Genomic DNA, 21929 nt, shown 5'->3' with positions numbered 1-21929 from the left:
GTATCAAGCTTATCTGTGCATCTGATGTCCTTAATGGTAACACAAATAGAGTTAATCCACCTGGAAATCTAGATGGCAGCTCTGCTATAAGGAAGATGCCTTGGCAACAATTTGGGAATAGCAGCAATGGTTTTCATTCTATGATTTGAAAAGTTTGATGGATTTTAACTTATGTGAAATTGTGTAATTTTTTTTTAAATTTTCTGTCTCTCAAAATTTCATGAAGACTGTTTATGCATGATTCTGTGGTGTTTGTGAGTTTAATTAATCTTGGGGCTAGGTGGGTTCTTTGGTTTTAATTCAAATTTTTTGAGATTTTCTGCAACACCCTTGAGTTTCATCATGTCATTGCAACGCAGACTAAACCTTCTTCCAGGAAGGACTCTATAGTATAAGGGGATAGCAGGTTGTTGTGAGCCATATGGTTGGACAACTTGAAGGTCAAAAAAAGTAAGTATTACCTAGAGAACATATCTGCCCAAGGAGCCCTCTTGGGCATAAGTTCACAAAACTCACAAGGACTTTTCTGCTGCCTATGAACATTACTGTCCTTGTAGAAATGTTTCCCTAGTACAAGTATTACCACAGCATGATTTTATTATCTCATCACGAAGCTCAACAATTGCTCTTTGTTGCCTCCCCTGGCAGACCAGTGTTCAGGGACAGGCAATTCTTGTTCAGTTCCTGGCTATAAGCCCACAGTCAGCAGAAGACAGAAATAACTTCTTGTTTAGCTACCCACCACTGGGGAAGAGCTGTGTCAGATTCTTTTCATTTCCATGGTCCCTTATTATCAAGGATATTTGCTGTTGCTTTTAGATTTGAGGCTGTCCTGTGAGTGCTGCTGTAGTAGGTGTTAACAAGCATCTACCTATGAAAAAATTATGATGCATTTGTGGCAAAAAAAAAAAAATAGAACCCATCTGAAATATCAGAGTTACTACATTTATGTTTTACATGATGTAAATAGGACAGGCAGTTATGTTTTACAAAAACATAAAAAAACATTAAAAAAAAAAATCCAAAGTATCTGGGCTCTAATGCTCTTCATTATGTACAACAGTTTTAATATACTGTACCAAGTTCTGTTGTTACTGTTAAAGAAGCTGTTTTCACTAGACTCTCATCTCCATTAACTGGATTATCTGCACAAATCAGTGATGATATCTGGTAGCTCAACTTAGGTGCCTCAAAAGAGGGATCCCAAACAAAGAAACCCCTTGGCAACTAAACCCTCACAATCTAAACTCCTCATTCCTCATGCAGCACTCCAGATCAATGGTAATATGAGGGGTCTTCTCCCTCTGTGTTGGTTCCCTGCTTTGTTACCAGATGGTTGCTACATGGTCATCTTCACATGCCCTGAGGTTGGTTTTGGTGTGGGTTTTGGTGAGTTCTGTATTCCACGTTGGAATATAGTTGTTACAGTTCACATACCACAATCAATGGGTTATTCACTTTAGCCAATATTTAAGCTGCTAGCTTTGTCTATTCTAACTATTACTAATGTTCTGGTTGTTCACATTTCACTACAATCATCTTTAGTGTTCTTAATTATCAGATTATTGGCTCCGGATTTCTCTGTAATCCATCTTTGACTTACACAATGTAGCCATATTGTTCAGATAAAGTTCAATTTGTAGCCCCACAACTCTAACTACCTATGTTAAGCAGAACTTAGCTACTTTCAAATAATATAAAATTTTCAACAGTTGCTGTCGAGAAAATGACTCTGCCTTTGTTGTTAACTATGACTAGTGGCTGAAGCAGTGGACAGATTACTGCCGCTTTAGGTGACCTGGAAGTATCTTGAAACTTCCTCCACCTCCTTCCTGTGAGGTAGAAAGGTGTTAGACAAGCAAACCTCCAAGTTCTGTATGCCAGTTGGTTTGTTGGATACTGAACATGCATGTCTGTATATTCTGTGTGCCTGTGAATGTATAGATGGTGTTTAGATAGAGTGTCTTGCAGAGCTGTATTTTAGAAACAGTGAAAGGACCAAGGAGTGAAGCATGTCATCTTGGGGCTTCTCTGATGGAGTGCAACATCCTTCAAGTTCTTCTCTCTTTAAATAACTGAGCTTTAAAATACATCCTAGGGTAAGCATGATGTTCCCAAAAACTGTGCCCATGGATTTGAGTCCTGTGCAGGTATTCTTAAGTTTTAAGCTGACATACACAAGAATTTACTTCAGTTCTATCAAGGTTAGCTCATCATAAGTCTTAGTGGAAGTAATGAGTGTCAAATTTTTAATAAGACATAAGAACACTTGAGTTTAAAATGTGGTATCTCAGCTGAAAAAATAGGCAAAATATGCTTTTATCCTAGTGTCTTCCAACAAGATATTATGGTCAATAAAATAAAAGGAGTCTGCCCCCATCATAACAAAGAATTATTGCCAACTTGAAATACTAGATTTATCTGTGGCGAATAAAGCCATTTGTTTGCATTTTGTATGGCTTCCATTTGCAAGATAAGTAATCCAAGGAAGTGATGTGAGGCATGACTCATGTCTAAACACAGAAATGGTGTTTTTGAAGATTTCTAGCATTCTTTCCTACCTTGGCTTCAGCAGCCCCACCAGGTGAGTCAGGTCTTTGTCAGCTCCATGACCTCTCTGCCAGTCTCATGAAGGTGCTGGGTGCTCTCACATATCTCAGAGATGTCTCTATTTAAGCATCTGGATTGAGCCCTCTAGAAATAAAAGCTGCAGTTTTGCAGCTTTGGCATCTATTTAAGCATCTGGATTGAGCCCTCTAGAAATAAAAACCTGCAGTTTTGCAGCTGATGCCCTGGTAGCTAACAGATTTTAAAAGTACTCTGTGTTTAGGTGTTGCATCAGTCCCAAACTTACATTTTTCTCTTAGTTGTGGGTTTCTCTGTCGTGGTGATGAACATGAATACATTGGATAAAAAAATCATAGATGATATATTAACAGCTACTAGAAACAGGAGGGACATTGTAGGAGAAAGAAGGTTTTAATTTTGCAATTTAAATAACTGTCAGAGCAATTATCTTCACTATTGCCACTTGTTTGTAATAGGAAAAAGTAAACATGACTGATTTTATTTGGATCTTGTCATCACTACACTTTTAGTCCCAGATGTAGAAAATAAGGTTTGCACTCTCAGTTTGGAAAGAGTAACAGAGTCGTTGCAAAGGCTGTTGGCTAATCCATAAAACTTACATATATTGTATTATCCAGTACAGAATTCATATAGAAATTGTTTTGATCCTGATAGCACCAAACCATCAGGAACAAGCAAGCTGACAGCGTGTGTTGCTGTCATGCAGCTGTTAGACACAAAACAGCCACAAGGGTTTGGGAGAATGACAGCCTGGCTGGCAGATGGCGGATGGCATTTGGAGACACTGATACCATTCTCTGAGCAGGCAAGGAGGCAGTTGGCAATTTTTCAGCTGCATATTGTGGTTGACAGAGAAAAATGCTCAAACAAACAAAAATGAGAGGTATGTTTTGTAAAACGGATGAAGCAGTAACCTTGAGGACAAAATTACATGTCTTAAGGTTGCACTTTGCCACCTTTTTATTACCACAGCACAAACCCTGGTGCCTGCTGATACAACCCTGATGCCAACACACCCACAGCTTTTTGCTTCTGTTTGTTTTTAGATTAGTGCCCATCTACTCTGCCCTGTGTGTAAAAGCCTTTACATTTCACAGAAATTTCTACCTGAATTATTGAGCCCCATTACTTGAACTTTTCTGCAGAAGAGCTTGCAGAAGAATCCCTTACTTTGGTAGAAGGATTATAGGAGATAGTGAACACATCATCTGCTAAGGATGAGATATCCTCGCCCTGAGTGGCCTTTCCCAATTAGATGAGACCTGACCTTGCCTATCATTAATTGCTCTTTGTTTCTTTTGCTTAGCCACTATATTAAACAACTCTAATATTTGGAATTTTTTCTCAGGAGTATCCACATATTGGAGTGAAATAGGCTTTATCTGCTTTTTTGCCCTTTCTGATTGATGGTCTTGAGCTTTCTCAGCAGGTCAAGCTTTTATGACTGGGAATGTCTGTTTTAGTAAATCAGACTATGAATGAAGTACACATGTAGCATCTGGTTTTCAGTCTGTCTTTGGAAGTAGATCAGGATCAAAATGCAGCAGCCTATTCCTGTGCTTGTTCTTGTGTTTTATTATTCTCCACAGATGGAAATGCTTGAGATGAGTGATGAGGTTTGGGCTATCTTAAAGACTACTTTGGGTGGGAGTTCAGAGTTTCTTCTGATAAAAGGATGTTATCCTGGCAACATGTGATGTACTAGAAGGTTTTAGCCACAAGATCTAAGAACACATGTCCATTTTCTTAGTCATTACTGTTAGTCTAGTTAACCCTGGATTCCAGTTGCATTATAGCTCATTAAAGACTTGGCCAAGATAAATAATTAATCTTGAGTATGTGTGTGTTTATAAAAAATTAATCATGTAGGTGTTGATTTGCCAAAAGCTGTCTTCTGTGATCCGAGTGGTTTAGATACAGTTTAACCAATGAGATGCACACCCCAGTCCTGTTGTTTGTTACGCTAACAAGGTGACTAGATGGTTTGGAATATTTCCTGGTACATGGAGAAAAAAAAAATTTTCTTCTCCACACAAAAGATAACGACAGGAATCACAGAACTGGAAGGCACCTTGAGTGAGTTAAGTGAGTTGTCAACTCACTTAACCATTGCCTACAGCAATAATTAAATATCTATGAAGAATAAGAAGCTCTGCCCAAAGCAGTCCTGACAGCTCTCACAGTGCTGAGCTGGAGAAATGGTTCCTTGGCTGGAGACTGGGCTCCCCAAAGGTCTTTGAACGGGTGGCTCAGTGACTGCATGGTGAGAACTGGGAAATCTCAACAGGTTCTATATCTTCCTATCTAGGATGGGTTTTCAATTGGTTTGACTTGTTTTTTTGCATTTCTGTCCTCACCTTTAGGACATAATGGATTGTTTGGGACTTGGCTTCCCAAAGAAATGGGATGCAAGATGCTGCAATATGTTATACTGTTATCTGTTATACTAGCTAAAAATGTTTGAACTCACCAGACAACCTTTGATTAATTTACTAGCAAGGCATTAATCTCAAAATTAGTAATGCCTGTTATGTTTCTTGGAAATCTTAAGAATAGAGAGACTGTATTAGAAATCCCCTGAATAAAAGACTGAGGCATGAACTCGATCCTTCTAAGGCACCAGAGAATCCACACAGTGTTGGGCCATTGTGCTTGTGCCCATCACAGGAATTGTTTCAGCTGCAGTACGCAGTAGAGGAACCAAAATTAGGCAGACAGGAGCTGTAAATCTCTGGGAAATCAGGCAGAGATGTTGCTGGTACACACCTGCTTGATAGAAAGGAAAGTTCAGATTGATGCACATGGAACTAGTTTATGTCATGATTTTTAAAACCTCATTTTTCTCCAATGCATTTTTTGAAGATAATTAAATATATGTGAGGAAGAAGAAAATGGGTGCTAAAACTTTGGCATGATTGTGTATCCCACCTCCAGTATCCAGTAGTGATGCTCTCAGGTATGTGAGACAGTCACATCAGGTTGATGGGTGCAGGCCCACAGGACACCACTGATGTCTGACAGCAGCAGGCAGCTTACCCTGGGACATCTCTAACAGCACCAGAGACCTATGTTTAGACAACTGAATAATGCCTCAAATTTTATTCCTGATCCCACTCAGGTGCATGAGTCAATGCTGTAAAGAGCATGGCTGGTCAGTCTGCCCTTTCAGTCTAATGCTACTTTTAGATTTAATTTTTATTTCTGTTAAATGGCAGCCAAAGAGAAGCTTGAAGTTAGACATCCACTAAATAAAGCACATAAATTTTACCTGGCAAAATTGTAGGCACTCAGCATACCTGGATCAATCCAGCTCTTTTTAGAGCTTTGCCTACAGCTACTAGAGCTGCATCTCATCTGCTCTGGTCAGCAGCCACACTCCTCCTAGCTCTTCCCAGTGATTTTCTTTAAGGGTCTGTGCCTGCATTTATCCATGTACATCAGCATCAATCTCTATTAGGGCTGCAGTGGGTGATCAGAGACCTGAGCAGCTGCTCTTTTCGTTGTTCTGACTGTTCTCTTCCATAAGCCTGTTCCTGAGCAGGCTCGTGGCATTGCATGAGATGATGGAAATGGAAAGAGAGCTGTGACTGCTCAAGCTGTATTATCAGCTGTTTTCAGGGAGGGCTGTCTTTTGCACTACAGGAAACTATCTGACATGTTCGTAGTAGCACTTCTGTTCTTGTCTACTAACAAATAAGCACTTTGTATCTACTGCAAACTTAATTTTCTTTAGCCTGAGAAAAATATTAGATTTTTAGGAATGTCTGCAATGTATTCCAGCAACCTACCAATGCTCACTACTGATGCCTTGAATCCATCAGAGCTCTTGTTCCCTCATCCCCACCACGTCCTTTTGGGTTTGCAGACTTTTGTTAAACTGTTTATTTGTTCTCCATAAGGGCTCCACATGCTGAAACATCAAAGAAAAAACTACAAAGCTTCTCTAAGCATTGCAAATCATCTTCAACTATAAACTCATCTTACAGCTCCCTGAAGTCAGATGTAAATTATAGTAGGAAAAACTACGTGGTGTGCTTTAAAACAAGTTAGAACAAAGCAAGTTAGTTTTAGATCTTTTATAAACTGTCCAGTTTAATATAAATAAATCTGTGGCAATTTTAGCCAAAGCTGCAAGGAAAACAGATTATTGTCTAAAGCATGTTCAAGTGAAACAAAAAAACTATTCAGGATAAGAGAAAACAAGTTGACACAGGCCATAAATACAACTATGCTGGAAGTGAAAAGAATTTTTTTTACCAGCAGAACTCTGGTCACATTAATTAATGTAGAACTATAGGAGAGAAATGAGAAGAAAATTAAATTAGTGGATGGGGCTGGACCAATTTGTGAAAGCAAGTTCCTTTACACCCTATGTCCAGCTTCAAGGTTGTTTGCAGTCTGTCCACTTCATATTTCAGACTCCACATCATGCTCTCACCAAATTTTCTAGAATACTTCTAAATCAGTATCTAATCTAATCTAAATCCTAAATCAAAAAAAGGGACTATATTAAAGTGGTTCTGCCCATATTTTTAGAAGAAAAATTACTACAGATTACAAATGGTATTAAACATCAATTGATTTTGCCACTTAACTCTTACAGGAAAATCCATCTGTCAAAATCCACAGGAGTACAGCTCTGAAACAGCTCTCCCTCTCCTGCATTGGGAAGCTTTGTCAGTGGGAAGGTCAAGGATGGGACTCAGCAAGTAGTGAATTTTATCCAGTGCTTCTCAGATGACCCAGGAGTTGGATTTGACAGTCACCATAGTGACAGATTTCTCTCTATAAAGATGATGCTAGTATTACACACAGTACTATAAGAATGGTATCCCTCAGGCACATCATTTAATGTTTTGCAGTGATTTTTTTGAAGTCAGAGACTTTAGCAGAGCTGACTCAAGAAATTCCTCTGGTGCTTTAAAACAAGCATGTCCTGAACATCAAAACAGGCCTTCCTTCCTGCATGATTTTTGCCTTGAAATGTTTCTGTCTTTATGAATAATTATAAATCTACAATGCTATTACAGTTTCTGGTGGTACCATTTTCCTGCCTGTTACACCTATCCTGCACACAAACACAACACCTACAATACAAGTTGTACCTAGCAATGAGGGGCTCACTAAACCTGAGGACAACTGCCCAGCCATCAAGGCATGAGAGCAAATCACTCTCTGGAAATTCTGCCGTGACTTTACCGTGCCCAGGTGCTCCTGCAGTAGGGCTGGGGCAGTGGGGGCTGCAGAGGCAGCAGCATCAGCATGGTAAGAGCAAGTCCCACAGCCCAGCATGTCTGGTGGGCAAGACAAGGCAAAGGACAAGCCAGCTCCTGCCTTTGTGTGTTTGTGCAGGTGTTTCTGTGCAGGCTGAATGTCTGAAAGGTGGGAGACAATCCCAGATGAAGCCTTTTTCTTCTGACTTCTCACCACTGCACCTTCTGTCCCAGGTCAGGAGGCAGTGAATGTGAAGCAACAGTTCCCAACTCGATGCAGGGAAACGAGAGTCTATAAATTAGAATAGCACTTGGATAATTACATAGTCAAATATCTACATTTGATATGTTAGCACTTTTCTCTGTATTTTGTGCTACAGATTTTTTCCCTTTTTTCTGTTTTTTCAGCTGCTTCTTTGGTCCTTTGGGTTTGCTTTGCAAACAACTCTGGAATAGCTTCAGTACTGGCTGCCTAACACAGACAGCAAGATCTGCCATAAGCATACTATCAATACAGAGCCAAAGTAATGGTCTTTCCCTGGAGCCTTCTCCTCTCCATACTGAACAAGCCCAGCTCTCTCAGCCTGTCAGTCCATTTCCTTTGTACATGATGCCATCAAAGGAGAAGCACCTATACTCTGCCATAATAGAAAACTGAATGGAATTCATTTTGCATAGTTATCAGCACATCTGATACATCTAACTTTGTGTTTTTCCCTTTCTATTTTGACCCAAACTCTTGGGAAATTTGAAGATCGTTAAATAAAATCTCCACTAGAAAATATTAGTTATGTGTATGCAACTATTTCCATCTTGTTTGAAAGGTTTAGGAAAACTTGTGTGAGATACAGTAGGATACATCTTTAAAAGCAATGTTGTAATGATGGGGCAATCAAAGTGCTACCTTGTGCTGTAGAGATGAAGAGAAATTATTGCATTTTTGTTGTACCTTACTAATTGTTATAGCTGTAAAAATAACTTTCAGCTACCATTAGCAGTAGGTTGTATCCTAGCTGCTAACTGCACTGGAAAAGCCAGGTACCTAAATGGCTTCAGTCAATCACAAAGGCACATTGGTAAAACAGTGTAGGGACTGGATTTGAGGTTTCCTCCTTGAGAACTGACCCTTTGTCTTTTGACAGAGGACCCCTTTAGCCAGAGTTGTAGCTCTTTCACCAGAACTAGTAGATGACAGCATGAAACTTCTGAATCATACCAACAAACAGACTTCTAGACTATATCTATACTTGTAAATAAAATATGTTGTTCTCTGGCCTCATGGGTATATGGCAGAGTATGGCCCACTGCCATGTGCCTAAATTCTCTTTATTCCACAGGCAGAATGTTCTACCTAATGTCTTTCAGGAATGGTCTCTGCCCTGTGCTACCCCCAGAGACAAGGAGGTTAATCACCTTTTTAACCTCTTCTGCTCCTTAGCAGGCTGGTGGCATTTTCTGAAGGGCTTAAAAGCAGATTGTCATGCCCTGTAGTATCATAATTCTTAATTAATGTGGTGATGCCAGTACCTGGCAGCTCTGCAAAGCAAGCAGCCTGATCCACATGTTGTTATTTAAACGGAAATGCCAAAGCACTGCCAGAGCCCAGATAGACCCCCGAGTCTGTGGTGTGCATACTGACTTGAGCTACTTGACTTAGGAGCCCAGGACGTATTTTCAACTACTATTTTAAAAAGTTTGGGCATTTAAAATACTTGATTAATCATATTAGAGGAGCTGAAATTGTTGCTGTCGTTGTGGTCTCAGATAATTCTACCCTTTTCTGAGAAACAGCAGAATGAAAGGCGTACCAGCATTGCAGCCCCTGTGACTCACAGCTTGTCAGATTAGAAGGGGCAGACATGGTTTTCTGTTTACATTGATATGTCAGGCTGTAAACTGCTGCAGTGGCTGTGGACTTTGAGTTATTATCCTGTCCTTGTAAATTGAGCTAGAGGTAAGCCACATGTATTATTTTGCCAAAATTAAAAAATAAATGAAATTAACGAAACTAATGGACCCTCCCCCAGCAACAACAAAAACCCTTAGCTTTACCACATTATATATCTCCAATTACCTTGTTTGCATGAATGCATCGATACAAGAAAGTTTTTCAGGAGCAGTTTTTTTCCAGATGATTGGGATTTTTCACAGTACTTAAAAATGTACTACAGAGATAGGTCCTGCTTCTGCTAAGTTGTTTGTATTGGCCTGTTGCTAACGTGGCACAAACCAGTAATATTTGATCTGGCATGAAGATGTCTACTATGAAGTTATTATCCTTAAATTAGTTGAAAAAGCCAGAACTGTCACAAAGTTATATAGGCCATGTATGTCATATGGTGACATGTTATGTAGGGTGACATACACATATATGTGTATATATATATATATATGGTGACAAAGATGTATAGGCCGCTGTGCTTTTTATGTGATGACAGCAATTTGTGGATCCATTCCAGGGACCCAGGGATAGATACGGTATTTCAGCAAAGCCCAGACTGAACTTCAAGGTTTAGGTGGTATGAACAAAGATCAAGCAAGAACCTGGCCCAAACTGCTGTCCTAATGCAAAGCTGCTTCCCATGTGTCTGTTGTGTCTCTGTCTTCCCAGTCAAGCCACAAGCGCCACCATCACAGCTTTGATGCAGAGCGAGATGCCAAGAAAATATACAGTGCCTGCAAAGGAGCAGGTAAGAAAGACCTTGTAGATTTTTGGATTGTGTGCAAAGGGCAGATCAATATTATAAAGAGCATATACATGAACTTAGCCAAACCAATTGTTCCAACCAGTTTTAGGTAATCTTTATGCTTTCTGTCATATACTGACTCAAAGAACGTTCACACCCATGAAAATAAATGGGAAGGGAAGCCAGCTTGTTCCTCAAAGACTGGCAAGATCTAGCTTGATAGTTGCATGTCTCCAGAGAGGATTATGGTAAATATGGTATTTGTTCCCTGTGATAGGAATATCAAGCTGCCAAGACTAATTTGACAGTCACAGGGCCCAGCTAGTCAGGTCAGATTAAGGTCATGGTTATATATTATATATTCTTTCTCAGGCCTCCAGGGACCAGTAAAGAGCATCATCACCTCCATATTTCATCAGAGCCCACTGCAGCTCCATCAGCTGAAAGGAATTTACAGTGATTTCAAGCTTCATCAGTGATTTTTAACTGAAAATAACTGTCCCTCACAATCTTCTGATGTAGTTTGAAGTAAGCTGCCTGACTGCATTGATGTGAGTGAGGAATGCATAGTGTTTTATGGGATCCTAAGGTCCATGGAAGTGACAATGTTCAGTAAAGGAAGAACATCCAGGCAGCACACAAGATCAATAAGTTATTAATTCACCCCAGGTATTTGCACAGTTAATATGTATTTAAGCATTTCTTCCTGGTATAGCAGTGACACTCGGAGTGTAATTCCTTCTAAAATTGGACCATGCCTTCTGCCTTGGATCTAAGCAGGAAGAACTGGACAAGATGCCCTAAAGTTTTCCTACGTGTGCCTGGTGGTGATATGAGGGGTGAAAATATATTAGCTGTTGCTGAATACCAATATAATTTGTATCTTTATCCTTTGTGCTGGCTGCTGCTCAGAAACCCTTGTTGGTTTCTCCTCCTAAAAGCCTGAGATGAGGCACAGCACAAAGCCCAGAGGTGGAAGAGCACAAGGAGAGCATGGGGCAGTGACCACCAGCAGGATGTGTGGGCGTCAGCAGAGCTGGCATGTGTCCTGATGCCCTTGGTCTGCCATCCTAACCCTTGGTATGCTGTGGGCATTTGGGCAGTGCCCATCACAGGCTGGATCTGTCCTGGCTCACATTCTCAATTTCAATACTTGTCACGAAGAGATAATGCCTGAGTCAGTCTGCTGGCCCTTGGAAGTGCACCAGGACACCTGTGTTAATGCAACAGCTGCCCTATTGTGTCCTTCCTACATCCAGGTAACATCACTGTGGTCCTGTCTCCTTTTAGCTGCAACAAATACCTTCCAGCAGCTCTGTTTAGTGCAAACATCTGTTTATGTGCAAACATCTGTGTATGTAGCAGCAGGCAACAAAAGTGCAAGAGCAAGCTCACTGCCTTTGGGAAGCTTCTACAATCCATTGCATAAATTAGAGCTCAAAGCTGACTGAGGGTTTCTCCCCTGGAGGGGGCTGTGTTCAGCTCCCCTCTGTGATGGGCAGCACAGCAACTGCATTTCCCTGGACATCCCATGCTCCTACTTCTCTCTGATTTTTGCCGAGCAAAACAGCATTGGCAGAGAATGAGACCATCCAGGCTGGTTCCAGCTCCTTTTCCTGACTCCATGGAGCAAAATTAAAACCAATTCTTTACAGGCTGTACATCCAGGCATTGGGTTAATGAAGCTCATTCAAACACATCCTCACTTGCCCCAGCCTCTTGCCCCACCGTCCTCATTCTGTTGTGCCAGTGCAGCATTCACACATATAATAAACTGGATCTGGTGGCTGATCGCTTGGGGCTACTCAAACAAGCATTGTCACCAAAAACATGTATGTCAGCCTGCAGGCACTGGCATAACCCTGATTTTAGGAGCAGTGTCTGCCCTTCTCAAACAGAAGACTCAATCTCTTTGATATGAACAGCATAAGATGGTGAACTTTTATTTAATGAACAGTGTAGCTGACTAAAGTTAAAATTATCCTTAAAAGAATCTTAAATGTTACAAATCCTAAAGATAAAACCACTGGGAAGATATGTACATGATTTTTTTCTCTTTAGAGGTCACATTTTCTTTCCTCTGCATTAGATTCCTGATTATATAATCCCTATGCACAACTTCTTTTTCAGGAACCGATGAAAAGAAAATTATTGAAGTCTTATCAAGTCGAACATCGGAGCAGAGACAACAAATAAAGCAGAAGTACAAGGCTTTATATAACAAGGTATTTTGAAATAAGTGTCTTCTCTGAAACCACTGCCTCTGGAAATACAGCCCATAGGCCTCTGCTTTTGAAAATATCAAGGGCATAGTGGATTTAAGGAGGACACCAGTTACTTTCTGATTCAGCAATTAATTTTATCATCTAAAATACCAATTATATTTCTAATTTTAAACCTCAGAGTCTCTTGAAGTCGGCCTTAACCAGATCACAGCATTTTAATCAAAGCTGGGAGAGCTAGAAAATAATTCATCACTGAAATAGAAAATATTTCAGCTTGTGTTCATCTTCAGCACATCCAGAAAAATAAGTTAATGTAAAAGAGAAATTTTAAATCAGAGTCCCACTTAGATCAGATGAAAATTCAGAGAAACTATTTGATCTTGCACAACTATATTTTTATTGAGTTTAATAGAAGTAATTATCGATTTCTTCCAGTGAAGTAGAATATGTTCAAAAGTTAAGAAGTTTCCCTGAGCACTTGATTTCTGCAGAAGGAGGCATAAACTGCCATAATAATTTTGTGTGTAAGAAAAATAAAGCTTCTAAAATATTACTTCAGTAAACAGCTAAATCCTGCAGACCTTATTATTAAAGTGGTATTTTCTTAGTGTCTGCTTGCTCATTAATCAGTGTCAACAAGACAGTCAGCACTGAAGATGAATGAAAGCTTTGTACATGTAAAATTTACAGCAAGCATGATGCAGATTTTGATTATAAAAATACCATAGATTTTGTTCTATAATGAGAGTTAATAAAAATAGGCATTAGAAATTATCAAATGCCATGAGACATCAAAGTGACATCAGCTTTTAGCAACCCTTGTTGCTTTCCTGGGCAGCCTGATCTCTTGGGAAGGAGGCACAAGTGGTACCATCTCACTCTCCTGCTGCTCCAGGAACTGGCAGCATTTATGGTGAATGTGTTGAAACTGCTCCAGCACAGATGGCAGCCTCTGACTTGAGTAGCTGAGTGTTCACGTGCAGTTGTGTAAGCAGGAACTTGAGAATAATGGACTTAGAGCTGGACTTCCCATTCAGCATTCTGAACTTGTCAAGTGCTTCCCACAGTGCAGGAAATGTTAACTGCAGATAAGACTTCAAATACATCCTCAGCTGGCATCCTCAGCATGCACTAGCCAGCTCTTCTCTAGGATCTTACTAAATTTTGATTTAAGGTTGACGTGGGTGTGTATGTGTAAAAATGCTGTTTGCTTGGCACAAAAGCACCTTGCAGAAATCTGCTGCTTTTTCCAGAAAGTCGGTTTTAACCAAAACTGACAGAGAAGGTTCTTAGTTTGATCCCTTGTGTGGCAGCTCTTTTGAAGGAGGAAGCTTCTGCATTTTGTTTCAGAGTAAACTCCTGTTAAGCTTTTCAAAACACTAGTCTGCATTTGTTTACACAACAAAGAATCATAACCGGACTGATATTGGCTGGTGTTTGAAGATGGGAGAATCATATCAGTCAATATGAAAATTTTTAGGGAACTTATTTTGAAAAAAAAAAAAGTATGTATTTTAAGGCCTTTTTAAAAATGTTTTGTCACTTTTTGGTACAGAATGAGCAGAATGAGCTTTTAAATCATTACACTTCCTGAAACAAATTAAGAACTCCTCTAATCTCACCTGAGTTTTTGTCCTCCTGACTGTCCCCACAGGAGATGGAAGAGGACCTGAAGGGAGACCTGAGTGGGAATTTTGAAAAGGCTGTGCTGGCTTTGCTGGACTTGCCCTGCGAGTACGAGGCCCGAGAGCTGCGGAAGGCGATGAAGGGAGCTGGGACAGACGAGTCGCTGCTCATTGAGATTCTCTGCACACGAAACAATAAGGTTGGGGCACCGTGTGTCACCTTCCTTGGGCAGCAGGGCAAAGAGCTCACCAAGAGGGTCCCTGGGAGGAGAAAGAGGGATCAGTCCAGCTTCTGTGGCTGAAATGCCTCTTGCCAGTGTTTGCAGCATTAAGATTGCCATACTAGAGCTGAATCTCCATCAGGAGTTAAATAAAATTCACATTCCTTCCTTTATCCTACTCCTACCTGCCTTGGATGGTGTGGAGGCAGCACTGGTGAAGAATCCCCAGATATCTGTCAAAGGGCAGCTTTGGCACTGCTCTGATGGTTCAGAGGTACAGGAACATGATCCTAGTGAAAAAAAAAAAAAAGTTAGCTCTTGCCTAAATGCAGGGAAAACCAGAGGGACACCTGCATGAATCAGGCACCCCTCAAAGTGCTGTCCTCAGCGGGGACTGGGAATTCGTGGCTTCTGCAACCCCCATGGTTGCTGCACCTGACATACTACAGGCATGGTGCTGACTTGCTGGTGTCTTGTTTGCTCATTTATTTATTCATTAATAATATTTTATTTATTTATTACTTTATTTATTTATTACTTTATTTTTTTTTGTTTTCCTAGGAAATTATAAACATAAAGCAGGCCTACAAACATTGTAAGTAGTTTTATCTTTCAAACATCTTCATTTAAATCCTTTTTCACTGCTTGAACTCTTACGGATGTTTTTTTCTTCCCAGTGTTTGATAGGGATCTAGAGTCTGATGTTAAAAGTGACACCAGTGGCTCCCTACAGAAGATATTAGTCATGGTGCTAGAGGTAAGGCTGGAGACTTTCCTCTTATGCAGCTGCCTGACAGATATATTTCCTTCTTTCCCTGAGTAATCATAATAAGTATTGGCTGGTATTTATAATAATGGAGTTATAATAATAATAATATACATATGTATACATATGTATAATAATGAAGTAATTACAGTAAACAAAAGACATTCTTCAGTATGAGAGCCTTTCACATCTGTGACTTTTTAATATGTACAATTTTTGTTTATGAAGCCACAGATAATTTTGTACGTGTTGATACTTTGAAAATAAAAGGATTGTTTTACTGTAATTTATACCATGGTAAAGGCTGGAATACTCATTCGAAGTCATGGCCCCATTATTCTGAATTTTGCCCCAAACCACTAAATCTTATTTCCATCTCAGCTAAAGATTTTAGAATTCAGATACAGAACAACTAAGAAAGAGATTGCTGTTATGTTAGTTTTTCATCCATCAAAAAAAGCATCTTTTCCATTAGAACACATTTTGTTTTAAACCCCTTTTATGAAATAGAGCAAAAAAATCAATACTTTCATAAAAAACATTATAACTAAGAAAAATAGGACCACACTGAGAAATGTAATGTAGTGGTCAGTCTGACCTGACAGCCCGGGGAAATGAAAAGACTGAATAAATAAAAGAATCTTTAATGACATAACAGTCCCATCACTACATACATCACAGTTTAGATTCTCGTTCTGGGAAGCATCCATCCATACAGCTCTTTCCAATTTCTTGTGTAATTTCAGGAGTGGCAAATACATTTATTCCTTTTTTTTGTTTTTCCATCGATCAGTCCTTCATAATTTCTCCCAGGGATGACAGTGTTGGTGAATGCTCAGAGTACATAGGTTAGTCATTTCACAGTTACCAGGCCATATCCAACACTGTGAAAAACATCAGCACTTCATGAAGGTACTGAGCACCTCCCTGCTCCAGAGGCATCAGCGTTGCAATCTCCTTAGAGCCCCAGCACAGAGCACATGGAGCTGGGGATAAACCTGCCCAAAGGGCTCACGTCTGAAGGCAGCCAGCCCAGGAGCCACCGTGCCCATCCCTCGTGTCAGCAGATGGCAGCAAAACTCCAACCAAAATATCAAAACTCCAACCAAAATATCTGTGAGGGCCACCAGCTGGAACCTAACCAGCACTTGGTCCGGTGTTTTTTATGGTTATCTCCTTTTCTGCAGGCAACCCGAGATGAGACCCAACAGGTCAATGCAGAGCTTGCTGAGCAAGATGCCTCAGATCTGTACAAAGTGAGTGCAATTGTGCAAGAATCCCTTTCTTTCCTGTGCTGTGCAGCAAGGGCTGCCTTAGGGGACTAAACAAACCAAGCACAGGGGCAATGGCAGCACAAGGAGAGGAGCAAGGGGGGCACGGGCTGGAGATTGGTGGATCAAGGGCTCTGGCTCTGACCTCATGTCTCTACTGTGTATAAACAAGTGCTTCCAAAAAATAACATGTGATTCTGAAGGCAGGAGAAGGTCGCTGGGGAACAGAGGAGCTGGCTTTCAATGTGGTCCTAGCAAAGAGAAGCTATAGCCAGCTGAGAGCTACTTTTCAAGCCTATGAAAAGGTGAGTTTATCTTCTGCAATGTGGGGTTGCATGGGCCCTGACATAAAGGTGCAAACTCTACAAGGACATGTAATGATCTGAAGAGCCTTTTCCAACCTAAATGATTCTATGTAAAGTGGACAATCCTGTATCTGCCATTTTATAACTTCTTGAGTGTTTATACAACTGTATCCTGAGCATACAGAAACAGGTGATTTACAAGAGAAGCTGTATCTTCTGCCAGTGAACAACCCATTCCCCTTCATAACCTACACAATATTCAGCCAAATAGGTGCAGCTGTGGGAAGGAACAGACATTGTGACAAGGCAGTGTACCACCCTCCTTCCTGCAGCAAAGGGACAGGTTCACAAACTCCTGTCCTGAAGGAAGGATTTTCTTTTCTAGTCTTTTCTTCTCCTTCCCCTAAACAGAGCTTGGCAAGGTGTCTCCTTCTGTTCCCCCACCAGGGAGGAGAAGTTTATCTCCAGACTTTTCCTCTCTGCCCAGACTGGCCAGATGGCCTGTGCAGGTGTTTTGCTGTGCTTTCCCCTGTCTCCAAACATAAGGCAAAGTAGGCATCAGGATCCTGGCTGTTTAGTGCTTCTCCCTGTGTCACCCAGCAGGGACATTTTACTCATGCCTGGGCCCGAACCTGAGCTGATATGGAGATATCTTGCTTGGAAATTACCTCTGAAAGTCAAAGCAATGGGAGATCCAAGGTCCTTCTCCTAGCAGCAAGGTGGAAGTTCAGCAGTGACATTCTCAGGAAAGAATCTCCCTCCAGCCTCTGGCTCACAGTCCTGAACTTCCCTGGGAAGACTCTGAGTTCATCAAAAAACTGTAGCCTTAGGCACTGAAGATGAAAAGAGCTCAAGTCAAAGCCATATTTCAGTGTCAGCATAATAAGGGACCAATAGCTACAAAAACGTTTGCAGCTTAATCCAAGTTTTGGGTTGTTGCTGGCAGGAGAACAAACCCAGTCACAAACTGATCCTCTTTCCCTTGGAGTGGCCCAAACCCTGGGGGTTCAGTTAAATGCTCCAATAGCCAAGCTACCTTCGCTTTTGATTCCTAAAGCCAGGCAGATCAGGTTGCCCAAACTAACCCACCACATCCTGCCTGGCTGCACTCGAAGTAGGCCAAGATTAGAGCCCAGATCTTGCAAACATGCCCTTCTCTTTAGCTGGAGAGATACATAGGGAAAGATTTAAACCACGTTGGTGCTTTGCAGAACTTAAGCCTTAAAACCTCACATGGTACCTTTGCTGCCTTGTACACACAGACTCCCAGCTCTGACCTAAAAGTCAGAATCTTGAATCATGCAGGGACATCCTGATACGCAAAGCAGAGCAAAGTAAAAGTCTTTGACGTTCCTGAAGTTCACAAAAGTCAGGATAAACTCTGTTTTGAAGAGACTGCTTCTCCAACTCCCTACAGAATAATACAAAAACTTTGGGACAACCGCAGTGCTTGTAAACTTTGCCTGGGAAGCCAAAGACAATAAGTAACAGAACTTCATAGAGTTGGTAAAGCTCCAAAAATTATCTTATTTATGTGGGAGCCATCCAGGGCCTTTGATGGAGGGGCTAGAGAAAGCTTGAACAGTTTCTGCTGACCAGGGGTCACTCAAGAAGAAGCTGCAGCTTCTTTGTCCCAGAAGCTGTCAGATACCTGGGACTGCTTGACTATCCAAATTATTGATTGTAGATTATCCATCACTTAACCATTGTGCCTTATCTGGCTGCACAGACCTTCTCTCAGCCAGTGGATCAGTGAGCATTTACACCAGAGAACTTCAAACTCAAACTACTCCTTTGGAAAGACTCTAAAGGATCTGGATTGACCTTTTGCCATTGGATCCCAAATCTGATGCTGGTTTGGATAGTGGGAAGACATGTATAGACAGAAGCTCTTACAGCTCCTTTTTGTTCTCATAGATGTGTGGGAAGGACATAGAAGAGTCCATTAAAAGTGAAACATCTGGAGATCTGGAGAAGACTTATCTGACTCTAGGTAAAAAGCAATAGTTTCAAGACCTTTCTTTTCTAGTTCTTGCTATCACCTGACATTGAGGGTCTGTGTAAAGCCTGGCAACAGCCATTGAGTTCATTGAGTTACCCCTAAACTGAGCTAACATGTCTGCCAGTGAAAAGAGAGACAGTTTTCAGTAGTGATTAGAACTCTTTGGTTTCAAAAATGAGACTTGCCAGATGCAGTTCCTTTCCCCACAGCTGAATTATTTGCCCTCTAACACAGGATAGCCACATCCAAGCTGCCCCTGGGACCATGGCTGATGATAACTTCCAGCAGATGCTTGGGCACCATGAGAAGTGTGCTAGCCAGCCACCACAAAAATGTACAGCAACTCGACAGCAATTTAGCACTAGGGTTGGCTTTGACTGGTATTTAAACCTGTGCCCTGTGTCCTGTTAGTTCACTGGTATTGCTGTTACCCATCTGGACACAGGCTGTCCTGATCTTTCTCCTGTGATCTGCAGAGTGAGCAGTTACCCCAAGAATGGATGGGCAAGAGGAACCCATAGGAGTGAATGCTCATTCTCATTCATGTCATTTTCACTGTGGAATGGCAGAGTATTCAGTGCTGGAACTCTCTTGTGGAAAAATGGACATCCCCATTCAGACTCCAAGATTTCTCCTTGCATACTGACAGGGGACCAGTCTCAGAAAAAAAGCCCTGCCAGCTCATATGTCTAAGCATAAACACTAGAGTTTCCTTTTCTTTCTTATTTATTTAATTCTGCTTGAAGTTTCATCACAAACTGTAAATGTGCAAGTATAACAAGGCCTCTTACTCTTTTCTTTAGTCAGCTGTGCCAAAGACTGCCCAGGTTACTTTGCCACACTTTTGCACGAGTCGATGAAAGGAGCTGGGACTGATGAAGAAACCTTGATTCGCATCCTTGTGACCAGGGCTGAGGTAGGGTACCCTGCGTCCTGTAATGCCTCACATCAGCTCTGGGAGAAATACAAATGTAGAGGGTATGGAGTGACTCCTGATAGATCATGTGCTCAGCAAACCCTTTTCAGTCCAGTGACATCAGTGGTCACACTCTGCTTCTGTACCCAGCCACCTCTAATTTTGATATTGCATCTATTTCTGTTTTCAAAGGAACTAGACCAGGAAACATGTAGGCAATTTCAAGTGGAGTCAACTGTACCTGGTTAAAAGCAACCCATGGGGAGGCCTGGCCCCAGTAGGATGTGTAAAAGTAATTCCTAGTTAATTAATGATAAAGAAGCAGCTCCCAATTTGAGAACTGCTTATAAACATATGTTGCCAATTTTCTCTGATTCCAGCTGGGAAAAACAGATGGGGAGGATGGAAGAAAAATAAAAAGCCAAAGGAGTTAACTGCCATTTTAAGAAGCACAAAACTTTCCAAGACATTTGAGATATTTAAGCACAATCTTTAAGTATTCCTGTGTAGGTGGTAACCCCAGGGCTGTTTCAGTCAATACAGAGGAGGAGCCTTTCACAGGCATGAGGAAAGCATATTTCTCAATGATCCACAGTGAGAAAAATTAGTCTCCAGGGTATTCTCTCTATTAAGACACAGTCCAGTCATTATAACATTTAAAACCCACAGTGATAAAGATCACACCTGTGCTGTAGGTGCCTTTTTACAGGAAAGCTCAAGAGAAGGAGTTTGTTTCTCCCTACCCAGTAACCAGAAAATTACTTCCATGGGTGGAACAAAACTCTTTTAACAATACTCCTGGGACATACCTCTTTCCCTGTTTGCCACAAAGGGATGACCTCAGGAGTTCACAGAAGCCTGTGTGAGTTTTTCCAGTACCAAGGCTGTGCTGGCACAGCACCACTGGGCAGAGATTCTCCCAGCCATCTGGCATAGCTTTCCATGCAGGTCCTCTTCACAGTTAGCATCCGCTCATCATCTTCTGACATGAGCTTACCTCGAATTCAAATGTTAACCTGAAAGTCTTCCAAGATTTTTAGACCTCCTGCATTCTCCTCTCCTACTCCCACTGGGTGTGGTGGGCCTTGAATCAGACCCTAGGGATGCTGGCAGGAGCAGGGCATGTTACTCACAGCATTCACCACTCTTCTAAAGAGGCTCTTGGTGTCTCCTCAGAGCGACCTGCCAGCAATAAAGGAGAAGTTCCAGCAAATGTACAAGAAGTCGTTAGCTGAAGCTGTCCGATCTGACACCTCTGGGGACTTCAGAAAGTTGCTGCTGGCAATTTTGCACTAAAAGCCCATCAAGAATGAAGAGGCATGCTGAGCAGCCATCTCTTGATTAGTTTCCAAAAAAGCATCCAAAAAATGTGGCATTAGCACAAAGAAAAAAATCCAATTTATTTTCTTTCCAGCTGGGAAATATGTTGCCAAGTAATTTTGGACATGAGGTTTATGTTATGTCTATCTTGCCAAATGCCCTTAAGCAATAAAGACATGTTGAAAAAAAATAGATATAAATTGACCTCTTTGTGTTTGCATATGTGGAGGAATCTTCTGTCATTGTTTCTTCTGGGCAGATTTTCTGTCTTTCTCTCATTCTGAAGATTATCCCTGCTCTTTTCTACTCTTCTAAATTCAATGAATGTCATGTCATGCCGTTACAGTCCTGCCAAGAGAAAATGGATAGTAATTTCTTCTCAGCTCATTATCACAGCTCTTTAAACAACCTGAGGGCTGTGAATTATGATTTAAGTCAGGCCCTGATTAAAATCCTGCTGTCAACAGGGAAGGCCAGAGTGATTTCCCTATCTGTGAGTTGCCCTCTCAGCAGTCACCTCCTAAATTATCCCATGAAGGAGATAAGGACTTGTAGTCCCCACCAGCACCACCTCCTGGGATATGGTGCAGAAGCATCACAGGGCAAGAGGAGAGTCTTTTGTGAGGTAGATGTCAAGCAGGAAATGCTGTTTCCAAAGAGGAAGACATGGGCCTCAGGACAGCTGCATGGTCTTCATCCTGGGATATTTCTAAGATCTGACTGAATAAAACTTTGAGCAACCTGGCCTGATCTCATCTCATCCTGCTTTGGTAGGAACTTGAATTAGAG

At 41.2% G+C, this 21929-nt stretch overlaps 1 protein-coding gene across 1 annotated transcript; it reads left to right on the top strand.

Annotated features, from left to right (window-relative positions):
* The first annotated feature begins 9664 nt into the window (after nucleotides 1-9664).
* Nucleotides 9665-21334, top strand: ANXA13 (annexin A13). Its single transcript, XM_088179032.1, has 11 exons — nucleotides 9665-9756; nucleotides 10414-10492; nucleotides 12620-12714; nucleotides 14369-14539; nucleotides 15122-15155; nucleotides 15238-15317; nucleotides 16514-16582; nucleotides 16801-16902; nucleotides 18820-18895; nucleotides 19708-19820; nucleotides 20997-21334. Exons 4-11 carry the CDS (start codon nucleotides 14372-14374, stop codon nucleotides 21114-21116), a joined length of 762 nt encoding a protein of 253 aa, XP_088035158.1. The 5' UTR covers nucleotides 9665-9756; nucleotides 10414-10492; nucleotides 12620-12714; nucleotides 14369-14371; the 3' UTR covers nucleotides 21117-21334.
* Nucleotides 21335-21929: the final 595 nt, after the last annotated feature.

Source organism: Sturnus vulgaris, chromosome 1, assembly GCF_052056855.1.
Source record: "Sturnus vulgaris isolate bStuVul1 chromosome 1, bStuVul1.hap1, whole genome shotgun sequence".
Lineage (NCBI taxonomy): Eukaryota > Metazoa > Chordata > Aves > Passeriformes > Sturnidae > Sturnus > Sturnus vulgaris.
The sequence above is the reverse complement of the archived record's forward strand: the minus strand, read 5'-3'. Positions and strand labels throughout refer to the sequence as shown.

Coding starts and splice junctions, on each gene's coding strand:
- ANXA13 (XM_088179032.1), top strand. CDS start 14,372: ATGGAAGAGGACCTGAAGGGAGACCTGAGTGGGAATTTTGAAAAGGCT. Junction 15,318..16,513: donor TATTAGTCATGGTGCTAGAG/GTAAGGCTGGAG, acceptor CCTTTTCTGCAG/GCAACCCGAGATGAGACCCA. Junction 16,903..18,819: donor CTTTTCAAGCCTATGAAAAG/GTGAGTTTATCT, acceptor TTGTTCTCATAG/ATGTGTGGGAAGGACATAGA.